Source organism: Fusarium pseudograminearum, chromosome 4 (assembly GCF_000303195.2).
Source record: "Fusarium pseudograminearum CS3096 chromosome 4, whole genome shotgun sequence".
In the NCBI taxonomy this organism is placed as follows: Eukaryota; Fungi; Ascomycota; class Sordariomycetes; order Hypocreales; family Nectriaceae; genus Fusarium; species Fusarium pseudograminearum.
In genome coordinates this window covers 8,017,742-8,039,568 of record NC_031954.1, presented here as the reverse complement: position 1 = coordinate 8,039,568, position 21,827 = coordinate 8,017,742, and the positions used below count along the sequence as shown (strand labels likewise).

Here is a 21,827-nt window from a genome sequence, read left to right as displayed (position 1 = left end):
GGCAGCTCGACATGTGAATCCCCACCCACAAATCCGTCCATTATCATGCACAACAGACTTTCTGACGGTAGCAACGCGGGGACTTTTAGCGATCGCCGAGATTTATCTGAACTTTATGTCTATTTCAACACCGAACGGCTCCGAGATATGCCCGTTATATACATGTACCTATCAACACTGGCTATTCTTGCCCTTCAAACAACCTCACAACAACATATCAGCGTCTTTATTTCGCTTTAAAAAATGCCAACGTCTTAAACCTTGCATCTCCGAGCCTGACCTCCGTAGCAAAATACCCATGCACTCCTCAACCACTCACAAACGCGATAATAACCGCATCCGAGGAGTGTATCGGGTGGACCCGGGCTGGATCTGGGGAAGACTGTGGCTAGCGGATCCAGGGACCGGCTTCTAGTGGTCGGGCGCTAATTCCCCAGTGGGCCATTATCGCCCGATCCTCCCCGCGGGAACGGGAAGCACTCAGGTCCAGTGGGAGCTTCTCCATTCGCATACCGTAGGTACACCTTGCAGGGCATCTCACTACCCGGAACACCGAAGCCGCTCACCTGAGCCGACAAATCGAACAGCGACGGCATAATAATTCCTTTTTTCAACCCCATTCCTCTTCTCTTTCCATATCATGTCCCCGAGATTTTAAAATGACGAATCCAAACAAAATTGTCAAACGTCAAAGTGGACGCGAGTCCAAAGGTTCAGCTGGTGGCGCTCTCTGCAAGACTTGCACGCCATGTCGACAAAAGAAAGTCCGTTGCGACGGCACGCGCCCGCAGTGTGTTGAATGCAGCACCAACAGTCTACCCTGCGTATACCCTCACGATGCCCGCCGAGAACCCAGACCTTCCCGCGCTCGCGTCCAGAGCCTCGAGGCCACCGTCGCCGCCATGCTCGACCACATGAAAGCCGCCGGAATCCTTTCGTCCGAGATGCAGTCCGCTTGGACGGCTGAGCTTATGGATGCCGACCACCCGTCTCGCGCCTCGCAGGATTACACCACGCATGGCTTGAGTCGCCTTGCTTCGACCGCTGCTATTGCTAGTCCTCTTCCGACACCTACGGCTTCTACAGTTGCGCAAGATATGAGCGCTAGTTTCTTGTCTTCGCCGCCGAGAAGTAGCGTTGGTCCGACGGACGGAGAAACGAAACCGAGACTTGATAGCTTTAACACGATCCTCTCACGAGCGAGCGCAACACAACTCGATTCTGCCGAACTTGCGCCCGTGAAATCTGTTCCTCGACCTATAAGTAACGACGGCAACGGAGACGGCACGGGACTGTCGCCAAGCGAAGCCCGAGTCGCCGGTGTGTTCCACGAGAACGGCTATGTGTCTGCAGTCCACGGTCTCGCCAGTATCATGAACCCTACATCCCGAGCGCAACATCGAGAAAACATCAACAAGATGACCCGAAAAGGCGACGATGCTATATCAGCTTCCAAAGCTCGACTCATAAGCAATGCTGCGCTTCAACGGCAGCGAGAAGCGCGCATGTTCCGAAACCCGCGAGACTTGATGGATCTGGACGGAGTAGACCCCGAACTAGCGAAGCATCTTCTCGACTTGCACTTCAACCGACAACATTATGCTTATCTCATCTCATACCGACCTGCTATCATGGACAGTCTTGCTAGTGGTGGTGGTCCTTTCGCCAATAAACTCCTTCTCAATGCCATTTTCTATTCGACCTCTCTCTACAGCGACCGTGCATGTCTCCGCGCTGACCCTGACGACCCTCAAAGTGTTGGCAGACGCTTCTACGATCGATTCCGCGAGCTTCTGATAGATGAGCTTGACAAGCCTAGCATTCCTTCTGCCCTTGCCCTGTTACTCACAAGTGTATCCTTGGTATCACAAGGCAAACCAAGTGCAGGATGGAGTTTGTCGGGAACAGCGCATCGTATGATTATCGATCTAGGGTGTCATTTGATGCTCGGCCCCGATTATGAGAGCACCGGCGGTGTCAATGAGCAACGTGTGCTACGGACAGACTTGGAGCAGGAGATGCGCAAACGCCTTTACTGGGCTGCTTTCACAACGGATGCTACTCAGGCCTTGTATCTTGGACGACCTTGCATGTTCGCCTCAGCCCAGGCCAGAGTGCCTCTGCAATTGCTCGACACCTTTGAAGAACTGGAAGAGTGGGAACCTTATATCGATCCCAAATCACCGGGATCAGCTCCTCCGCCGTATGGTCGCCAGCCAGCTCATGCGGTATCGACTTTCAGCAGTCTAGTGCGGCTATTGCAGATTTCTACGAGAATCAACGATCTCTATGGAATTCAGTGCGTCAAGTACACAACTGAGTATCTTTTGAACAAGAAGGAATCCATCGAGAGGGAGTTTGAGAAGTGGCAGACCAGTCTCCCCAGTCATCTGCGCTTTGATCCTGACGACAACACCACCATCACCCCTCCTCCCCATCAAATCACCCCACAGTGAGTCTACCCAAGTGATCCCATGCCACAACGAAAATACTGACAAGGATGTGCAGTACGACATTCCACGCTCTCACCATTCTGCTACACCGTGCTTTCCTCGAGGAGGGTCATCTCAGACGCCACACTGACGAAACAATGAAGCGACGCGGCGAAGAAGCCTGCATCCAAAGCGCATTAATGATCCAAAAGGTCGTCCGACGATATCGCGAGTCTTTTACTCTTCGCCGTGCGCCATTCTTGCTCTCATACGCAGTCTACTCAGCTGTTATTGTCATTCTTCGCCAGGAGCGTCACGAGCGAGGTCAATTCACAGAACCCATCTCTTTCTTCTGGACATGTCTCAGCGAATTGCAAGTCGGCTGCAACTTTGGTCTCAAGAAGCCCCTTAGTGTTCTGCAGGACATGGTTCGCGAGTTCCAGACTAGTATCAAGGAAAGTGGCTCTACTGGTACCGAGCAGCCTCATCCAGCTGGCCTCGATGAGAGTTTCTTCTTCCCGCTCGCCATGGCACCTTCATCAAACACAATAGCGCCCAACACATCCACACCAACGGGCGCTTACATGTCCGCCTCTGCATCAGATTATATCCCGAACATGGACCACTTTGATCCCACGTTTGGTCACTCGCCAGGTCTTCTTGACTTTTTGAACGATCAAGAGAAGGATATTTCTCAGGACGCACTATACGGTCTGTTTGCGCCGTCACAGCCTTTCCCGTGACTGTCGGGCGAGCTCGGCGAGACCTTTTTTGCAGGGCCTGCTTCAGCGGCGTAGGCAGGTCCTTCGAGGCGTGTCGGATGCCTCGGTTCGCCGGCTCGGTGATTTATTTTCAAGCCTCATGCAGCCGAGGCATATGAAGTTACGAGCAGATAGTTCTGCTATAACTTATTTACTTCCTGTGGGGAGTCAACTTACCAGGGACAAATACCTATGTACTCTCGATCGTTCTGTTTTGGGTCTCCAGACTGAAGCCTGAGATTTCTCAGTTTTCTTTGGTCAAAGATTTAAAGAAAACTGAATAGGTTTATGCTTCATTTGAGAAACGTTGGGCAGGAAGATTGAGATTCCTGTAGTATATAGGTTAGGATGCGAATCTGCATTACATCTAGAATCTTGGACATGGATATGGATACGAACTGATGAAGATTTTATTGTTAGCAACATTTATTACGTCTTTTCCAAGCGTATACACGGAGGCGTTCAAAACTACTCAATTCTTTATTATACAATACATTTTTCAACACATTGTTACTCATGACTTCATCCTATGATTCTCATGCAACTATTCCGTGTTTGTTTGTGAGTTGGGTGTTAGTGTGGTTTCTTTAGCGCCGGGCGTCAATACACAGGCTCTGATTTGCACTCTTGAGCAACACAAGCTTGACCGACTCACTGTCCACAGCGTTCTACAGACTCTTGCTCTCCAATTATTTATTTTTCTAGTTCATTAGTGCTCACCGTCGGATGGGGTTACACATAGATAAGTGCGCCTATGGGATGAGTCATCAGCAAACAATTGATGCTGCGCCTGGCTGGGCATTCCACTAACAACTACAAAACTAATAGCATCGCGCTCAAGATCAATTGTCTATAAACCAAATATCGGTCTCTTATTCTCACATTGATACCATAACTCTGCATTCACAATGGCTACTGAAGGTCCCAACCCCCGTGTTGGCGTCGCTGCCCTTATCTACGCCCGCGACGGCAAGTTTCTCACCGGAAAGCGAATGGGGAGTCACGGAGCAGGTAAACTACATCCAAACCTACCATGTCTATTTACATATCTAATACGGTACAGGTACCATCCAGCTCCCAGGCGGCCATCTAGACTACGGCGAGTCTTTCCTCGAATGCGCAGCAAGAGAAACCCTCGAAGAGACAGGCCTTCAAGTCCGCGCCACCAAAGTGGTAGCTGTGACGAACGACGTCTTTGAGAGTGAGAAGAAGCACTATATTACGATATTTGTGCGTTGCGAGATGGTGGATGAGAATGCAGAGCCTCAGGTATGTTTAAAAACAGTGGAGAGAGATGGATTAATAAAGCTGATATGGAGATTTAAGATTCTTGAACCAAAGAAGTGTGTGGGGTGGTATTGGAAGAATTGGGATGACTTGAAGGAGATTCTTGCTGGGGCGGAGGAGGAGAAGTTGTTTTTGCCGTTGGTGAATCTGCTGGGGCAGACGAATGATTTGGAGAGTCTGAGGTTGTGAGAATGTGATAACCAGGGCTACATGACAGAGGCTTGAGGGTAGGAAACGAACAGTCTCAAGGTCTGGTATAATTCACACAAACCGAAAAACTAATTTCATCTCTTGTGTTTTCAACAGCTCGCTTTTAAAATAACCTTTGGGGTTTTGATGGATGTAAGGTTGTTGTAAATGTCTCACTTTAAATTTAGACTTAGATCCGGGGTAGGTTGATTGAGAGCAGGTTGTGTTGATGCACTCACTTTAGCTCCTTGGTGTTGCTGTTTTATAGTATATACCGAGATCACGATATGATATAAATTATATTAAAACATTGATTCCTAGTTCCAGGTTAATCTATAATCGTATAATATTAACACAGAATGCCAAGATAATAAAAATAAAGCCGACTCTTGAGCTCTATGCCATTAAACCAAATATGCAACTATCGCGATTCGCGATCCCAGTTAAGCTCGGAGCTCTCGTAGTTACCATGATGACGACTACCCTCTCCCCACGCACCAACTCCATCCCCCCCAAAGCTCCTCAAAAGCTTCACCCTCTCTCCCCCTCCAATGTCATAGTCGCCAGAACAATCAGCTGCGCAATCGCGGCATGCAAAATGTCAATGTCCTCTCTCGCCGAACCTCGTCGCCCGCGTCTTGTCGCCCAGAATCGCAAGCTTCGTCACCTCCGCGGAATATGGCTGCGCAACTTGTCCTTTGCGCTCACGAGCCTCAGAACAGCTGACGACGCTGATCTCGCCACGAGTACGAATAAGTTACCTGTTCTCAGGGAGACGGGCCAATTGCATCCCTCGCGATCGTCTGAGAGCTTGAGGAAGGATAATGTGCGACATGATGCTTTGCGGCCGAAGCAGAAACGCAGGACGAGTCTGAGCTTGGCGCATGTTAATCCTGTCGCTAGGCAGAAGAATCTTGAGACGTTGTTTGAAGGGTCTGTTGGAGACGTCTTTTACTCGTTGCATGTAGATGGCGATGCTGAGCCTGTCTACATCAGCGAGGTGCGCGAACGAGCGACGGTAAGAAGAGCGTCAATTGAGACATATATGCAGAATCTGACTGTTTCTAGAGCTTCAACTTTAAATTCTTCAGCTTGGAAAACTGCGCCCCGGCTATTTCAAGATGCGATTCCTTGCTAATTCGAGTCTGGGCACGACGACCGAAAGCCGAGACGTGGACCTTTCTCCTCGACGAATCAATCGATCTGCGCCGCCTCAACTTTATAGGAACTCTCATGGACCGAAACTTTCCTCCAAACGCACTGATTTTCCACCTCGAAGATGGCGTTTACTCGTTCGACTTTCCCAATAAGATATCGGAACCGAAACAAGCACCGGCAGTAGCTACGTCGTCATATACCGCGCTTATGAAGTTGGCCAACTTGGAGAGCTCTATAGAAGACGCCATGGAGACGCAGCATCGACTGATGGAAGAGATAAATAATATGCTTGATGACTCGCCTGTCGACAAGTCAGAGACGGCGCAAGAGGCTGTGTCCGTGGCGGAAAAGTACGTCGCCGCGCAACAACGATCCAATAACTTGGCGCAGAAGAAACGGGATGACCTACGAGAGTCAATAAGGGCCCGGCGTGAAGCTATCGTGAAGGGAAGAGAGCTTGAGGCACAAGCGGAGATAGACATGGCCAATAACCGAGAGAAGTTGACTGCTTCTAAAGAGCTTCTCGAAGAAACGCAGCAGCAAATCCGTGGACAGCGAAGGCGCATTTGCTCTGACCTGGCAGATATATTCCCCATCACGCCGATCCCCAATGCGCCGCCGCTTTCCTTTCAGATATGCAACATACCACTCCCAAACTCGACATACGATGCTTCGACTGCAAAACACATCTCCGAGGATGTTTTATCGGCTGGGCTGGGATTCGTCGCGTTACTCACGAAGCATTTACAGTTCTACCTAGCGCATCCGTTACCATACCCGATAGACTGGTTCGGTTCTCGATCCTATGCTCGCGACGATATTTCCCAATTATCAGAAAAGACCGTGTCGCGAAGGGAATTTCCTCTGTATTTACCTCGCGGAGGTTCCACCGCTGGACAATGGCGTTTCGAATACGCGTGGTTTCTCCTCAACAAGAACATCGAAGCTCTCTGCTCATCTCAGGGTCTGCGCGTGGTAGACATTCGACACTCGCTTCCGAACCTCAAATACTTGCTCTATGTCTGTAGCGCCGGTAGCGACCAAGTACCGGAGCGCAAGAAAGGCGGTGTTCGTGGCTTATGGGCTGGCAGACTCAAGGGGAGGATGTCAACTATGTCGGCGCAACTGGATGGGGATAACAGTAGTCTGAATGAGAGCCGCAGGGATAGTACGGACAGTGAGGTGAATCATCATGGGGATGCGTTACGAGATGCACTTCTTAAGAGTAATGGGCATAGCAAGACTGTTGGGCATAATAACGATGAGCACCTGAAGAGTCTGGATGATTTGCTTTCACTGCCTTTTGGGGAGGATGGCACGAAGTTTACGCTGAGGACTAAAGGTCTGAGGGAGAATGTTTCGAGATGAGTTGTTCACGGGTGGTCTTTTGCATCGTATTCAGCGAGGTGCTTGCGGGATATGTTTTGATTCATAGATAGGACGGAGTTACGAGTTATGCTTGGGCACCATTTACAAGCCGTGAACTTCATCCGAGACCGGTCAACCTTGCTACTGGTGAACCCAATTCCCTCACATGATGCTTCAATAACACCTTGCCATCAATCTACCCTTTCCTGACCCGACATAGCGTCTCTCCCTTGCCCGAAGTACGACCGAATAGTTCATCCTAATCCATGGAAAAACAAGTCTTGGCCTGTCAATTGTAGAATTGTTCATGGATCATCCCCACAAAGATCGTTACCCCGGATTATTGACTGTGGGGAAGTGACGTCTTTCGGACGCGGCGCCGAATACCGTCTGGACCATCATCGGCGCCGAGGGCCGTTTTACAGACTAACTACCGTGTAAGTGCTTTCGAGGAGGAGTATATATGCCCTGGCTCAAACCCTTGCTTTGTAAAGAGAGTGTCCAAGTCTTTAATAGTATTGATTCATAATGCTGGGTACTGTTCTTCTTGCGTTGGTTGTGGGCGTTGCTTCTGCAAACAGTCCTGTTGTCCAACTTCGCAATGGGTCATATTATGGTACTCACAACGAATTGTATAACCAGGACTTGTTCCTCGGTATGCCCTATGCCCAACCTCCTCTGGACAATCTCCGATTCAGACACCCTCAACCTCTGAACGAAACTTGGTCCGACGTGCGGAATGCAACAGACTACCAGTCCAAATGCTACCAGTACGGGTATCCCTCCGGTCCACTGTCAGGCGGCTCGGATGATTGTCTTCACCTTAATGTCATCCGTCCAGCAGGCGCTGAAGAGGCGAAACTTCCCGTTCTTGTGTGGATCCATGGTGGTGGTCTCGTTGGAGGTTACAGCGGTGATCCTTATTCCAACCTCAGCTGGATCGTCGACGAATCAGTCAAAATGGGTTCGCCAATTATTGGTGTCTCGATAAACTATCGTCTTGGAGCATGGGGATATCTATGGAGCTCCGCTGTGGAAAAGGCAGGTCAAGGAAACAATGGCTTTCGGGACCAGAGACTTGCTCTGCAGTGGATCCAAGAGAACATTGCTGCATTCGGTGGCGACTCAGAAAAAGTAACCATCTGGGGACAGAGTGGCGGAGCTCGTGGTGTTGCATCTCAATTAACTGCGTTTGGAGGCCGAGACGATGGGTTGTTCAGAGCAGCTATTCTCGAGAGTGCGACTGGATTTCATACCAACTTTCGGGAGGAAGAAGTCGACGATGCTCCGAATTGGGACAAGGGATATAAATCACTTCTCAAATCGACAGGCTGTGATACTGTGAACGATTCGTTGCAGTGTCTTCGAGAAGTACCATCTTTGGAGCTCGCAGAGGTCATCGGAAACGTCTCATTCCCTGTCTATCTCGATATTGTGGATGGCGACTTTATCCAAGACGACCGCTCAGAGCTAGTTCGACAGGAGAAGTTCGTTCATGTACCGATCATTAACGGTGCGGCAACTGATGATGGTGATTTCTTTGCTCAAAGAGGAATCAACACGACACAAGAGTGGGAAGCGTACCTACGCAGAGAAGGAGCCAGCAACAATACCATCGAAGCTATTTCTGCCCTGTACCCTGACATTCCGCGCGTCGGCCTCCCTGCTACCTTCAAAGGACGCCCTTCAGGAGAGTTGGCTTCGTATGGAGCCCAGTGGAAGCGCGCGGTTGCGTTCGGAGGCGATAGAGCGATGCATGCACCAAGAAGAGCCTGGAACAGGAAATGGGCTGATACCAACCTTACGGCGTATAGTTATCGCTTCGATGTTGTATCAGGAGATCGCAACCCAGTGCAAGGAGCTGGCCATTCGGTTGATTTGCCGTTTGTCTTTCGCAACACGGAGCGTTTAGCCCAGCTCAACGCTACGGAGCCCAGACCTGGCTCTTTTGATGGGTTGTCGGTCTTGATGTCGCGGATGTGGATTAGCTTTGCAAGTAATCTGGACCCGAATTTTGATGGAATGCAAAGCTCCGAGTGGCCAAAGTATGGGCTTGATGAAGGTAGTAATATGGTGTTCCATATCGACAACTCTTCGGTGGCGTACGTGGAAGAGGATACTTACAGGACAGAGCAGCTGGAATACTTGGATCGCAAGTTGTGGAAGACTGGGCTGCAGTCGGGGATGCCTAACATATAGACAGCGAAAGGCCTACTTAGATGGAACAAATTACAAATCAGATCATGGCCTGAAGCTAGGTGGCTGCCTTCGAATAGGATATGATTGACAAACTATGCTGTATAACTATCTCTTAGGGTATAATAAAGGAGGCCCATACTAACTCAACAAGTGCCAATACCACAAAGAGACCGTATATAGCTCATTTCGCCTGTAGGCGCCTGCGAACTGCTTCAACGAGGCTTTTCCTCTTCCCTAGTGGTTTCTTTGGCTTCCCCAGTGGTTTCTTTGGCTTTCCTAGTGGTTTCCTCTGCTGTCCCACGAGACCTAGTCACGGGAGATCTTGATACGGGACTAATAGTCGAGCGTCAGGGCAATGGCTGCGAATGAACCCGTCGTAGTCTTCAAAATTGACAGTGATATCCTGTTGAGTCTCGAACCCCTTTTTTGACAGCCATGCGAGTCCATTGACGTTTGGGTCTGGATTGTATGGGTAGAATCCGACGTCAGTTCGGAGGTACTCGTGACCCGAAGGGTATCTTGAATGCAAATAGGGCCTTGAGGATATGACAATCTGAGGGGCCGACGCCCCATGACGCCTGGAGTATGACTGGGTGTAGAAAGAAGCCTCATGCTTCAAATCTGACGGATAGCGAGCGGTAGACGTAGGCGCATAGTAAGAGTGGCGAGGCGAAGGAGGTCTATTTGGGAAGGATTGATATGGGGTTGAACCAGGCATCCTAGGTTGGTATGATGAGTTGTTGAAAGCGGATGTATGGGTGTATGGGGGTGGTGGCACGTGTGGTGACGCCGCTGAATACTGAGATGCGCTTGGCGACCAGGGGTAAGGTGCGTGGGAGTACTCTAAGCATTGTGAGAAGAAATCCTGGTTGGATTGACGGGCTTTTGACTTACCAGGTTGTTCATCATACCGAAAACGACTAGATGATCCGGCGTATGGCTGTCCATATAACGGTGGTTGTTCCGCATACGAAAAGGAGGCAGCTCGCCTTATCGGATGCATCTGCGTGGCTCTGAACTCATCCATGAGAGAAAACAAATGCGCAGGTGTTGAAGGAAGGGGCTTCATGTTGATGCTGTTTGACCTTGCAGGGGACTTGGCTGCCAATTTCTTAGCTTCTTCTTCGAGTTTGCCCTTCATCTTTTCAACGACCGCGTTGACTAGCTTTTCTTGCTCGGTTTGCTTCTTCGACTTTCCACTTTTGTCTGCCTCACACCGGCCATTGGGAAGGTGACCGCCGTATATTCCAAGTCCGATTGGCATCTTGACGATGGTAGGGTAGTATCTAGGGGAGTAACTTCGATGAATGAGTGACCCTTTGTGAGAATGAAAGATGATGTTTATGAAGATGGTGGGTAAGGGGAGTCTTGTAGGAGTGAGAGAGTGGAAGGGGACTCGCTTTCGAGGCGTGCTTGATAATATTGACGAGTGTGTTGTGAAGAGGAAGGCGCTTGCGGGGTGTTGAAGCAAGCAGCCGAGGAAAGAACTAAATTGGTAACCAAGGGAAGAGTGACCCCATGAGAAGTCGGGAAGGTGCGTTTAGGTGACAGAAAACATAAGAGACGAAATTACTACGTCATCTTAGGCTAGTAGGCAGCTACTTAGACCAGACTCTTATGTGATTCATGCTTATACCCCAAGACTTAAGAGGTCAGCCTTTGTGATGCCACCCAGCGCAGGTTACGGAAGAAAGAGCAAAAGAAATACCAGCTTGGACACTGCCGGCAGCACATACATGTTCAAAAAAGTTCCCAATCTCGGTCATCCACTGACGGCAACACGACAGAGGGGCGACAATGAGGCAAGGTCCTCCTAGGCTTCCACTCTTAGCTTGCGATACCGCAATCGTAGCGAGTGCCGATAGAGTCTTGCCAAAACCAGGGGGGTCGGCTAGGATCATTCCTTTGAAACGAGAGTCCTTCGCGTAAAGCGCAGCTGCTACAGCGCGTTGTTGATGATGGAAGAGGGAAATGGTGCTTCTCAATCCTGGGATAAGACCAGGCCATGGTGCATTGTGCTTTGAAACCTAGGGCGAGTCACGATTAGCATCATGTAGTCTGACATTGTCGGCATCAACTACTCACAATATCAGCATTGAGGATTTGGAAGAACTTGATAAACTTTTGTTCGTGATAGCCTGACGCTATAGCCCTCTCGTCAGTGAACTCTTCTTCGTGAAGGCTGCTTGTCTCGGTTTCATCTCCGTCGGCAACATATTCGTCAGAGTCGCCATCGCCCTGGTCTTGCTGGTTATGTGATGGTTCGTCGGCCATGGTAACAGGCCTGCGGTCGGTGTGGTGGATGTTGAATTGTAGAGGTTGTATGAGCTTGAGAGAAAGTCAGCACGGTGGATGGGAAGATGGAAAATAAACAAACGCGTATCAGGTAGCGTCAAAAGAAATAGGCAGAAGCCGGGGGGTACAGGTGTTTGCGTTGTTTGTCTGGCCGAGCGACAGCTGTCAGGTAGTGCCAAGCAGCTGTTAAAGATGAAGGAAAGAAATGAATGCAGGAGAAGGATTGGAGAGGGAGATTAAATAGTCGGAGAGGAGGGTAGATTTTAGCTTCGCAGTGATTCACTGACAACAGTATCTTAAACGAAGGACCAGAAACCATTGTCTAGTCTATGTTAATAGACAGTCGGTGGAAAGAATAAAGCTGACGAAGGCTAGGCAGGCCAGGAGTAAGATAGTTCTATTCAGTCAAGACGGAGTCTGAGAATAGCGAGGCTGTAAATGTAAAGAAGTTATGCTCCAGTATTTATTCGTTATCATGGATGTTAATATGATGACACCTAGTAGATGAAGAATGTTCTGACTACACTAACTTAGACAAAGAGTTAAAAAATTGCTCAATTTATTTGAAGATACGTCTATAAATATGAAAATATTTACTCTCAACGAGTATAAAGACAGTCTATAAGAAAAGCCAACCCCAACCAAAAACGATCCTGCCAGATTACCGGCACCATAAATCCTACTACTTATTTCCTAGGTCCCCAAAGTCTCAATCTCTCAGCTTCAAAACCCGCCTTATCCTCCGCAGTAGTCTTCAAGAACCCAATCTCCTTCCAGATGTGGATATACTTCCTCACCACAGTCTCTGAAACAGGTCCGACAGCAGCCAGAGATTTGGAATGCTCGAGGGTGTTCTTCACATCGAGGACAAGACCACCACATGCCATACGCAGATATGTATCCTCCAAGAAATCTGCTAGTAAAGCGGCAGGGTTATCCTGTTGAGGTGCCTTTCGTACAAGGTCGAGCCATTCTTTGAAGGGAACTTTGTTGGGAATGCGTAGAGTGTCGGAGAGAATATCGTTGACGTCGCGCCATTGCTGACCAACTGGGTTATCGATGTGATAAATTGGATGAGGTACTTGGTCAGACAAGACGAGATCGGTGAGAGTATCAGCGATATCGTTGACAGGCGTCCAGTTCAGGTTTCCATCCACGTCAGGGAGAGCGTTCAACGTCTGCGATGACTTGATGAGGAATCCAAAGTGCTCCATTGGGTTCCAGTAACCGCTTGTCTTCGATCCGGCGATTTGACCAAGACGAACAACCATGGGACGGAACCGATTAGGATACTTGTGGAGAGTCTCGTCGAGCATTCTCTCACAACCCCATTTCGCTTCGGCATAGCCATTACCAAGAAGTGAATCGATAGTAGCTCTCTCTTCAGGAACAACAATATTGCCTGTTTGGCCGGCTGCAAGACCCCATTGTCCTACAACACCGATAGATGATACCATCTGGAAGCTGAACTTGAAGGTCTCAGGACGACTGGAGGCGCACTCCCGACCGAGATCCAGAAGATTGCGGAAGACTTGGAATTGAGACTCGAAACCTGATAGAGGACGCTTGGCACTCATGGGCCAGGCATTGTGAATGATGTGCGTCACGTTCTGTACCATGGAAGCGTACTCGCTATCTTCAAGCCCCAGCTTAGGCTTTGAAGTGTCGGTCTGGAAAATTCGTAGCTTGGACTTGAGATTCTCTGGGAATCGAATACCCTTGTCTCTCATAGCCTTGTACTGTCGGATCTCTGGATCCTCTCTGTTTGTACGATTGAGGCAAATGACAGTGCGAACATCGTCAAGTTGGGCGAGAGCGTAGACAAGATGGCTACCAAGACCACCAGAAGCTCCAGTGACAATAACAACACTGTCATTTTTTCCAAGAGGTGAAGCAGATGGGGTTGATGTAGGCGCAGAAAAGCCAGCGGTATACTTGTGAACGAGATCAGTAATGGCCTTTTCTCGCGAAGTAAGAGCGGAGACATCGCTATGAGTAACGGCAGTCTCTTTGGCGACAGCTTCCGAAACAACAGGCGCAGGGACTTCAATAGCGACAACAGGCGGTGCTTCGGCAATACCCATCTCTTTGGCAAGCACAGTCCTCAAGTCAGCGACCGTCTGACACTCCATGAACAACTGTTCGTGTCCAACATCCAAGTCAAAGGCATCCTGGAAGCGACTTGCAATGACCAGCGACAAAAGCGAATCAACACCACAGTCGGCGAAATTGGTATCGTCGTCCAAATCGTCACGCGCAACACCACTCTCTTCAGAGATGATCTCAAGGGCACGCTCAAACTCGACATCGATGGTCTTGACAAACTCCTCGCGAAGCTCAGGAGTGGCGCTTCCAGACGTGTTGGTGTCTCTGCCAGAGTCGCTGGCTGCGGAAGATGAACTTCCACTGACATCATCTTCTGGACCTTGAAGGAAGTTGCGAAGGTCTTTGACGGTGGGATGTTCGAAGAAGAGAGCGTTGAAGTCGAGGTCGATGTCAAGTTCCTCTTGGAAGCGAGCGGATATTGTGAGACCGAGGAGGGAGTCGATGCCTACATCCGAAAAGGTGGTGCCGTCTGTAAAGTCGGCAATTTCGATGCCACTTTCTTCTGAGATGATACGAAGGGCAGTGGAAAACTTTGTAGGTTCCATCTTGGCTGCTGCCCTGTTCTGTGTCGGCTTGGGTGATGGCGTAGCCGAGGGCTTGGAAGCGGTTTGAGGTTTGTCCTGAACCGGGCGTTGAGGTTGACCCTTCTTACCACTCTCAATAGAGAGGATGACCTTGAGAACTCGTCGAGGAACACCTTGGATCTAAAATTCTGTCAGTATTCTATCAAGCCATACTCAAGGATAGTACTTACCGCGATTTGCCCAAAGAAGGCGACGACCCTGTCCCCATCAAAGACGGTCACATCACCATACCAAAGCTTGTCCTCACCAGCATGCATCTGCGTATAAGTAGTATACTCCTTCTCAAAGTCTAAACTCTCAAAGAGTTCCAATGATCCCCAACCGTGATTCATGTACACATCGACGTCAATGTCGGTATGGTCATTACAGTTCATGGCGAAACCGCAAGATTGGGTTAGAGAATCAATGACAGCAGGGTGAGTGTGATAATCTCCCTCGCGATTGACTGTGCCAAAGCTGATCTTGCTCGATGCTTCGAGAGTTTCACTGTTGAGCACGACTTCGTCGATGGCGCGGTAGTCATCGTGAAAACGCGCGAGGGGACGAATCATGCGGTAGGCCATGGGACGATTGAAGCGGGCGCTTTCGCCAGTGGTAATTTGGTCACGAAGATTCTGCATCTTTCGCTTGGTTTGCTGGACTTGAGATTGGAGGGCTTCTTGGTGTGTTCTGTCCTTGTAGCGAACGACGCAGGCAGAATGTTCTTGAAGATTGCCCTTGTTCTGTGAGATGGTTAGTATTGATGCAATTTCTTGATGGAATATTCTTACATCAAAAGACATGAACTTGATAGCCACAGATTGAGACAACCAGTCAGCTTCAGCATGAGCCTGAATAGGTTGCTTCGATCCATCGCCCCGCAAGATCAAAGCCTTGGAAACAGTCATGTCAGAGACAACAACCATGTTATCTCTGTTCTGGGGCTGATACTTCTCGAGAAGGTACTTGCCCAGCGTCAAACCAATGTCTGCGTACACAGATGGGGTGCAAAGAGGGATACCGTCAACTTCATGTCCTTGGACGAGTGGGCTCAAGTCTTTGCGAGCAATGTCCGCTTCGACAACGATGTGCGTCTTGTTGGAGTCGCCATCTTCCTCGACAACGTGATGGATGGTGGTGCTCTCAAGCTTGGGCGCATTGTTGACGACCAGAGGAGGGTCTCCCTTTCGGAGTGACCAGTCATTGACATACTTGATCCAGTAATCCTTGAGCTCCCAGCTATAAGCTGGAAGGGCAACAACAGAGTGCGAACCTGGAAAGCTACTCTGGTATTCAGCCCAGTTGATGCTTGAACCTGCATCATACAGGGTCTTGAGTGCAGCAGAGAGCATTTCCCATGGTGCTCTGCCGCGTTGGAGGGATGCAATGCATGTTATCTGCTGGCCGAGAGTGGGCTTGACCATACCCGTAACAGCAGGATGAGGACCAACTTCGAGCATCATGTGGCGATCGCTGATTGTGCCGTCACGGTAGGCGGTTGCGAGAGCAGAAAGCATGTTGACGGGTTGGCGCGAGTGCTTTGCAAGATAAGAAGCGCTAAAGACGTCGTCATCCTCCACTACAGTACCGTCAAGAGGACAGAGAATGGGAATATTGGGCGCCGAGAATGATACTTTGCTCGCTAACTTCTCAATCTCTACAACAACTAGCTCAAGTTGAGATGAATGGAAAGCATAGGGGACCTTGAGCAAAGTGGTCTTGAAGCCTGCTGCAGCGAGTATTTCCTTAACCTTGGCAACCTGATCGTTGGGGCCAGCAAGGACAGTCTCAATGGGAGAATTGATACAGGCAGTCTCGTGCTCTTCGCCTCTCAAAGTCTCGGCGATCTCATCCTGAGAGCCCTTCACCACAAGCATAGCGTGCGTACCGCGAGTACACTTGGTTTCAAGTAACTGTGCCCTACCACCGACTAAGAAGAGGGTATCAGTGTCTGAAAGCACACCAGCAACATTGAGAGCGGCGTATTCTCCAAGACTGTGTCCGACGACTGCGCTCGGAACAATGCCCCAGGAAGCCCAGAGCTTGCTTAGTGTAATCTGAAGAGAAACACTGGCAAGTTGGACTAGCGACGGCGCAAACTTGGCGACATCTGGTTCTTCAGACTGAATGAAGGGTAGCATAGAGGGGAATCCCAAATTCTGAGCGATCTGGTCCAATTGGAGGAGTTCATTGCGCACAAAGGTGTTCTCTTCGAAGAGCTGCTTCCCCATTCCTGGGTACTGAGCTCCTTGACCAGTGAAGGAGAACACAACCTTAGGTGCACTCTTAGGACGATTGACTCCAGTGTTGTTCTCAAGAGCAGTCTCGATCTTTTTACAGATCTCACTCGGTGTAGAACCTGAGATCAGAACCCGATGTTGGTGATGAATGCGTCGGGCGGTGGTTGTGTACGAAAGCTCAGCAAGCGAGACATCAGGAGTCCCAGCCAGGAACTTAAGCATCGATCTCAGATTACCCTGTAGAGAAACGCCGCTCTTCGCAGTGAAAGCGATGGGAAATTGAACTCGAGTGTCCTTTCCAGAAGCAAGTTGTTTCTTGAGTGGCGCATCTTGAATCAGCAAAGCAGAGTTACCACCTGCAGCACTGAAGTTGTTCACCATGACTCGTCTGGGAGTGTCAAGATTGATTCTTTCCCAAGGCGTGGGTTCAAATGCAATCCGAATATTGCGCTCTTCCAAATCTGTTGGGAAACGATGGTTGATCTTGGTCTTGATGCCACAGTGTGGGACGATGGTGTTCTTCTGCATCATTTGCAGGACTTTGATGACACTGCATGCACCAGAGGCTGCCTCTCCATGACCGATATTGGCTTTTGCTGAACCGATGTACAGCTTCTGGTCATTTGGACGAGAGGGCTTGGTGCCTGAGACTGGTGGAGCGAATGTCTCTAGAACAGACGACATTTCTGTCGCATCGCCCGCTTGAGTGCCTCTGGATAGAATTGTTAGTAACAAGTTAGGTTATAAGTTAATGGAAGGAAAAGACTCACGTTCCATGCATCTCAACATAGCCAACCGTGTACGGATCAACGTCTGCCTGATTGAGAATCTTGTTGAAGATGGCTTGCTGAGCTCCGGCGTGTGGCCTGGTGATACTCTCAGACTCAGCAGAATGGTTCGTATACGCGCCTAGGACAACACCAAGAATGGGATCATTCTCAGCAAGGGCATCATCAAGCCTTTTCATGATGATCGTCGCGATACCCTCGCCTCGACAATACCCATCAGCGCCGTCGTCAAAAGTCTTGCAGTTTCCCGTACGAGACAGAAAGTGTCCACGGTCAAGACCGGCGTGGAAATCAGGGTTTGCTAGAACATTCGTTCCACCTGCGATGGCAGTATCGACGTCATTTTGCCAGAGTGCGTTGCAGGCGAGATGGATGCCTGCAAGACTTGATGAACACGCTGTGTCGACGGCGTAGCTGGGGCCGCTGAACTTGAAGAAGTAGTTAATACGGCCTGGGATAAAAGCTCTATTGCCACCAGGGATGAAGTACGTGTCGATGTTCTGCGCGCTGTTCGTTTCCATCCAATCGTTGCTGGTGACACCGTAAAAGACACCGACGCGATCAGGACGAGTGGAGGGAGTAGCATCTGGGACGATACCAGCTTGTTCAATTGCTTCATAGGCTGTCATGAGAGCAAGTCTTTGAGCGGGATCAACCTGGGGAGCCTCTCGAGGGGAGATGTTGAAGAAGCGAGCGTCGAATTGACCAGGTTCATCGAGCCAGCAGCCAAACGGGGTGGCGCCAGTGTTCTTGGCCTTTCCAGTTGGATCAACATGAGTCTTTTGATCCCAGCGAAGACTAGGTACTGGCTTGTGAACATCCAAGCCTTTGTAGAGAAGATCCCAGTATGCTTCGTTGTCTTTTGCGCCGGGGAATCGACCTGACATGGCAACGATAGCAAGCTTTGGCTTGGCGGTACCCGAATCAGGGATGTCTCCGACGGGAACCTTTTGACTCGGGGCTATGGTATCAGGGACAAGAGAGCGTAGAGAGGTTTTCTTGAGAGCAGTGTAGATCAGATGCTCAGCGTTGGTACCAAATGGTACAACCGAGAACTTCTCAAAAGAAGCATCTTCCAAGGAAGTTTGCACATCCTCGAAGATGGAAGTCCAGCGAAGAGGATGAAGCAAAACCTGGGCGACAGCATCTTCTAGGAGTGTAGTGAAACTGCGCTCATCAGGCTTGAGGCCAGTGCTTGAGAGAAGAGTAATCTGCTCAGAAAGAGCTGTGGCTTTGTTGAGCATCAAACTTGCGATAATTGCTCGCGCATTCTCCTGAGAGTAGAGATGCGGTGCATGGTAAGCGCCATGGATTGGAATGCTCTTAGAGGTAATACTCTTGCCAGCCAAGTATTGTGCAAGTTCAACAAGGCGCTGTGGGGGACCGCTGACGGTGATGCCATTAGGGGCGTAGGCGCTTATGTAAGGCCTGCTTGTCAAGGGAAGGTCCTACGGACTGTCAGTGTACATCTCTCAATTACCAATTGACTTATACTTACACTCTCATTACAAAACTCTTCAACGCCCGCAGACGCCTTCTGTCCCGGAACAAGGAGTGCCCAGCTTTGATCCATGTTTTGCGAAGGGTCAATCCTTCTGGCAGTATCAGTAACAAGTAAGCCAGTTCTGAAAGAGGCAACGACAGCGTTGACAGCCATGGGGATAAGGTCTGCTGTGAAACTACTGCAGCTAAGAGCTGCAGCTGCAAAGGCGCCTGTGCAGAGACCAACGACCCTTGTACTCTGTGCATCATATGATGAAATCCCAGCTTGGCTGAGCCCGTGTTAGTGACTACACTGCAAGTTCGTCCTGGGAAATATATGTACCTGATAAACGTTGCAAGTTGGTAAAGAGTAGTCATGGCCATGTCAAGGGCGATACATCGCTGGCCACTTTGATCCCAAAGGAGGAGATCTTCGAGACAAGTGAATCGAGGAAGATCTCTACGAATGCTATAAGGAACCTTGAAAAGCTCAACTCTGATAGCATGGTAGGCCTTGTTCAGAAAGTCTTGAAGAAAAAGATTGTCGCGCTTCTGGAAGAGAGTCTTGAGATGAGGCTGGATCTCAAAGGTTTGGTCTCCAAAGAGATACAGCTTAAGATGAGAAGCCATAACAAAGGTGTTGAATCTTGTAAAGATTAAGCGGTTGAAAATCTATGTTTTTGTCTATTGTTTCTATTTCTTTCAGTTGTCGATGAAGCGATGCCGTGGTCTTTTTATTTATCCTTTCACTCGAGATTACACGTTATCATTCCTCTTCTCCCAATCTCATTCTCACCGTCATCAATCGATTCCATGATCCTGATAACCCTCGGAATCCGATATCATGACTATCTACTTGATGTCTGAATGTCGTCATGTCTTGCCTGGTTGACAGGCAATTGTCTCCCGAGTTGAGCCTCACTAACTACCGATAGGGAGCAGATCTTCAGCCAGGATCATGCAAATCAGGGACGTTAGATCCTGCACCTCCCCAAAACCGGTGGTGGCTCTTGGTGCTGATGTTACGTGCAGCTTGTCAGACGGCTGCCGAGAGTGCAACAGCAGGGATGCCGGGGACTCTATCGGGGACTGGATCGGCAACTTTGTTCAGCGCATATTTTCAGCTCCCGCCTCCATGGACTTCGGATGCCGTGTAAGAGAGTCGCTGTCAGAGTCGTATTGTTAAAAAAACCTGATTACCTCGCGTTCCTCGCGTTTTACGTTTCATCAGATACAATACGATACAACCTTGTCTAAATCTGCATACGACATAACCTAACCCAAGATGAACAAGACGGACAGAGATTCTGTAATCGAGTATGCCACTCAGCTTAAACAGCTGGTGCATGATCCTCACAGCTTCCTAACCGAACTTGTCGTCCAGCAGCAGCAGTATTACTGCATTCGCTGGCTCTGTTACTTTGATGTACTTTCTTTCGTTCCACTCCCTCCCAAGGCCATTTCTTACGATCAAGTCGCCATCCAAGCCAAAGTCCCATTGTCAACTCTCCAATCGGTCGCTCGCATGGCCACGACGGCAGGGTTTCTCTGCGAAACCAAGGACGGAAGACTTTCGCATAATGAGCTGTCTTGTCACTTTGCTACCGACGTTCACATGCGAACACAGCTTTTGTACATGTTCAATCAGACTGTCCCTGTCATGGCTGCGCTGAAAGACGCCACTCAGCGATGGGGCAGCACGTCTGCGACGAATGAGACGGCGTATAACATTGTCTACAACACGGATCTCCCTTTCTTCCAGTATCTCAAGACTCGTAATGATTTGAACGAGGGATTTCATGCTTACATGAAGAGTCGGGCCGTGTCTCACACCGGTTCCAATGTTGAGCATCTGCTTGGCGCGTTCGATTGGAACAATCTTGGACAAGCTACGGTCGTAGATGTAAGTATTTTTATCCCAACATAAGGGCGGCATACTGACGGTATACAGATTGGCGGTAGTAGTGGCTCGACATGTGTCATGCTAGCCACAGCATTTCCCAGTCTCAATCTCGTGATTGAAGACCTCCCAGAGCCCATCCAGAACGCTCGCACTCGCATGTCAGACCTACCGGAGGACATCAAGAGCCGCATCGACATCATGGAATATGACTTTTTCACCCCTCAGCCCATCAGGCAAGCTGACGTATACCTCCTTCGCACCATCCTCCACGACTGGCCTGATGCCGATGCTGTCAAGATTCTGCAGGGTGTGGTGGAAGCCATGGGTCCTTCCAGTCGCCTGCTCATCATGGATATGGTCTTGCCTCAGCCGGGATCAGGCTCCAAGACGTTTGAGGCGGCGCTCAGGCAGAAGGATCTCACCATGATCCAGACTTTTAACGCGAAGGAGCGAGAGGTGGCGGAGTGGGCTGCTCTTCTTGCACAGACGGATCCGCGTTTGAAGATTCGAGCGATTGAGAGACCTGCTGGAAGTGAGTTGTCAGTTATTGAGGTTGTCTTGGAGGAATTGATTGTAGATGAGTTGTCGTGGCATGCGTTCAGTGGGTAGATTGGGATAGATTTGGAGTCAGGTACCGCGATTAATACAGAATTTGGGACATGCCGAGTCTGACACTGTCGAGTTCCCTGAGTGAGAAAGACTGACCTGATAAAAGGATTTCTTGTGCCTATGCACATCGGAGATGTAGTCTTATAAGACATACTCCAAGTAATTGGATGTCATTCTTTGCTGGTACATATTGTTGGCATGGTCAGTCATGGTAGCTCGGTATTGTAAAGTGCTTGATTGATGCATGGTACTTCAAAGGTAGTACTAAGGGAAGCTCCTTCACATGTTGCTGATTTCAACAAGGAAGGTAATCAATTAACAACGGACTCTTCCTTATAACCCACTTACCTAATAGGTACCTTGCCTGACAATGCCCCCTAAAGCCCCCGAGCACAGTCACTAAAGAGCACTAACCCAAGACCAACCCCCTAAAGCTCCCCTAAACTC

The 21,827-nt window shown here is 49.5% G+C and overlaps 7 protein-coding genes across 7 annotated transcripts; 4 read left to right on the top strand and 3 right to left on the bottom strand.

Annotated features, from left to right (window-relative positions):
* Nucleotides 1-659: 659 nt before the first annotated feature.
* Nucleotides 660-3,175, top strand: FPSE_03441 (uncharacterized protein; the record flags this gene model as incomplete). Its single annotated transcript, XM_009256560.1, has 2 exons — nucleotides 660-2,452; nucleotides 2,509-3,175. The coding sequence occupies 2 exons, from the start codon at nucleotides 660-662 to the stop codon at nucleotides 3,173-3,175; spliced, it is 2,460 nt and encodes an 819-aa protein (XP_009254835.1).
* Nucleotides 3,176-4,101: 926 nt separating this feature from the next.
* FPSE_03442 (uncharacterized protein) lies at nucleotides 4,102-4,669 on the top strand (the record flags this gene model as incomplete). Its single annotated transcript, XM_009256561.1, has 3 exons — nucleotides 4,102-4,204; nucleotides 4,257-4,462; nucleotides 4,520-4,669. The coding sequence occupies 3 exons, from the start codon at nucleotides 4,102-4,104 to the stop codon at nucleotides 4,667-4,669; spliced, it is 459 nt and encodes a 152-aa protein (XP_009254836.1).
* Nucleotides 4,670-7,723: 3,054 nt separating this feature from the next.
* FPSE_03443 (uncharacterized protein) lies at nucleotides 7,724-9,394 on the top strand (the record flags this gene model as incomplete). Its single annotated transcript, XM_009256562.1, has 1 exon — nucleotides 7,724-9,394. The coding sequence occupies one exon, from the start codon at nucleotides 7,724-7,726 to the stop codon at nucleotides 9,392-9,394; it is 1,671 nt and encodes a 556-aa protein (XP_009254837.1).
* A 310-nt stretch (nucleotides 9,395-9,704) lies between these two features.
* FPSE_03444 (uncharacterized protein) lies at nucleotides 9,705-10,658 on the bottom strand (the record flags this gene model as incomplete). The annotated part of the gene is made up of 2 exons (XM_009256563.1): nucleotides 9,705-10,237; nucleotides 10,289-10,658. 2 exons carry the CDS (start codon nucleotides 10,656-10,658, stop codon nucleotides 9,705-9,707), a joined length of 903 nt encoding a protein of 300 aa, XP_009254838.1.
* Nucleotides 10,659-11,046: 388 nt separating this feature from the next.
* On the bottom strand, nucleotides 11,047-11,668 carry FPSE_03445 (uncharacterized protein; the record flags this gene model as incomplete). The annotated part of the gene is made up of 2 exons (XM_009256564.1): nucleotides 11,047-11,421; nucleotides 11,480-11,668. 2 exons carry the CDS (start codon nucleotides 11,666-11,668, stop codon nucleotides 11,047-11,049), a joined length of 564 nt encoding a protein of 187 aa, XP_009254839.1.
* Nucleotides 11,669-12,375: 707 nt separating this feature from the next.
* PKS3 lies at nucleotides 12,376-19,498 on the bottom strand (the record flags this gene model as incomplete). The annotated part of the gene is made up of 6 exons (XM_009256565.1): nucleotides 12,376-14,499; nucleotides 14,550-15,101; nucleotides 15,150-17,310; nucleotides 17,369-18,834; nucleotides 18,885-19,158; nucleotides 19,212-19,498. 6 exons carry the CDS (start codon nucleotides 19,496-19,498, stop codon nucleotides 12,376-12,378), a joined length of 6,864 nt encoding a protein of 2,287 aa, XP_009254840.1.
* Nucleotides 19,499-20,153: 655 nt separating this feature from the next.
* FPSE_03447 (uncharacterized protein) lies at nucleotides 20,154-21,380 on the top strand (the record flags this gene model as incomplete). The annotated part of the gene is made up of 2 exons (XM_009256566.1): nucleotides 20,154-20,771; nucleotides 20,820-21,380. The coding sequence occupies 2 exons, from the start codon at nucleotides 20,154-20,156 to the stop codon at nucleotides 21,378-21,380; spliced, it is 1,179 nt and encodes a 392-aa protein (XP_009254841.1).
* Between the last annotated feature and the right edge of the window lie 447 nt (nucleotides 21,381-21,827).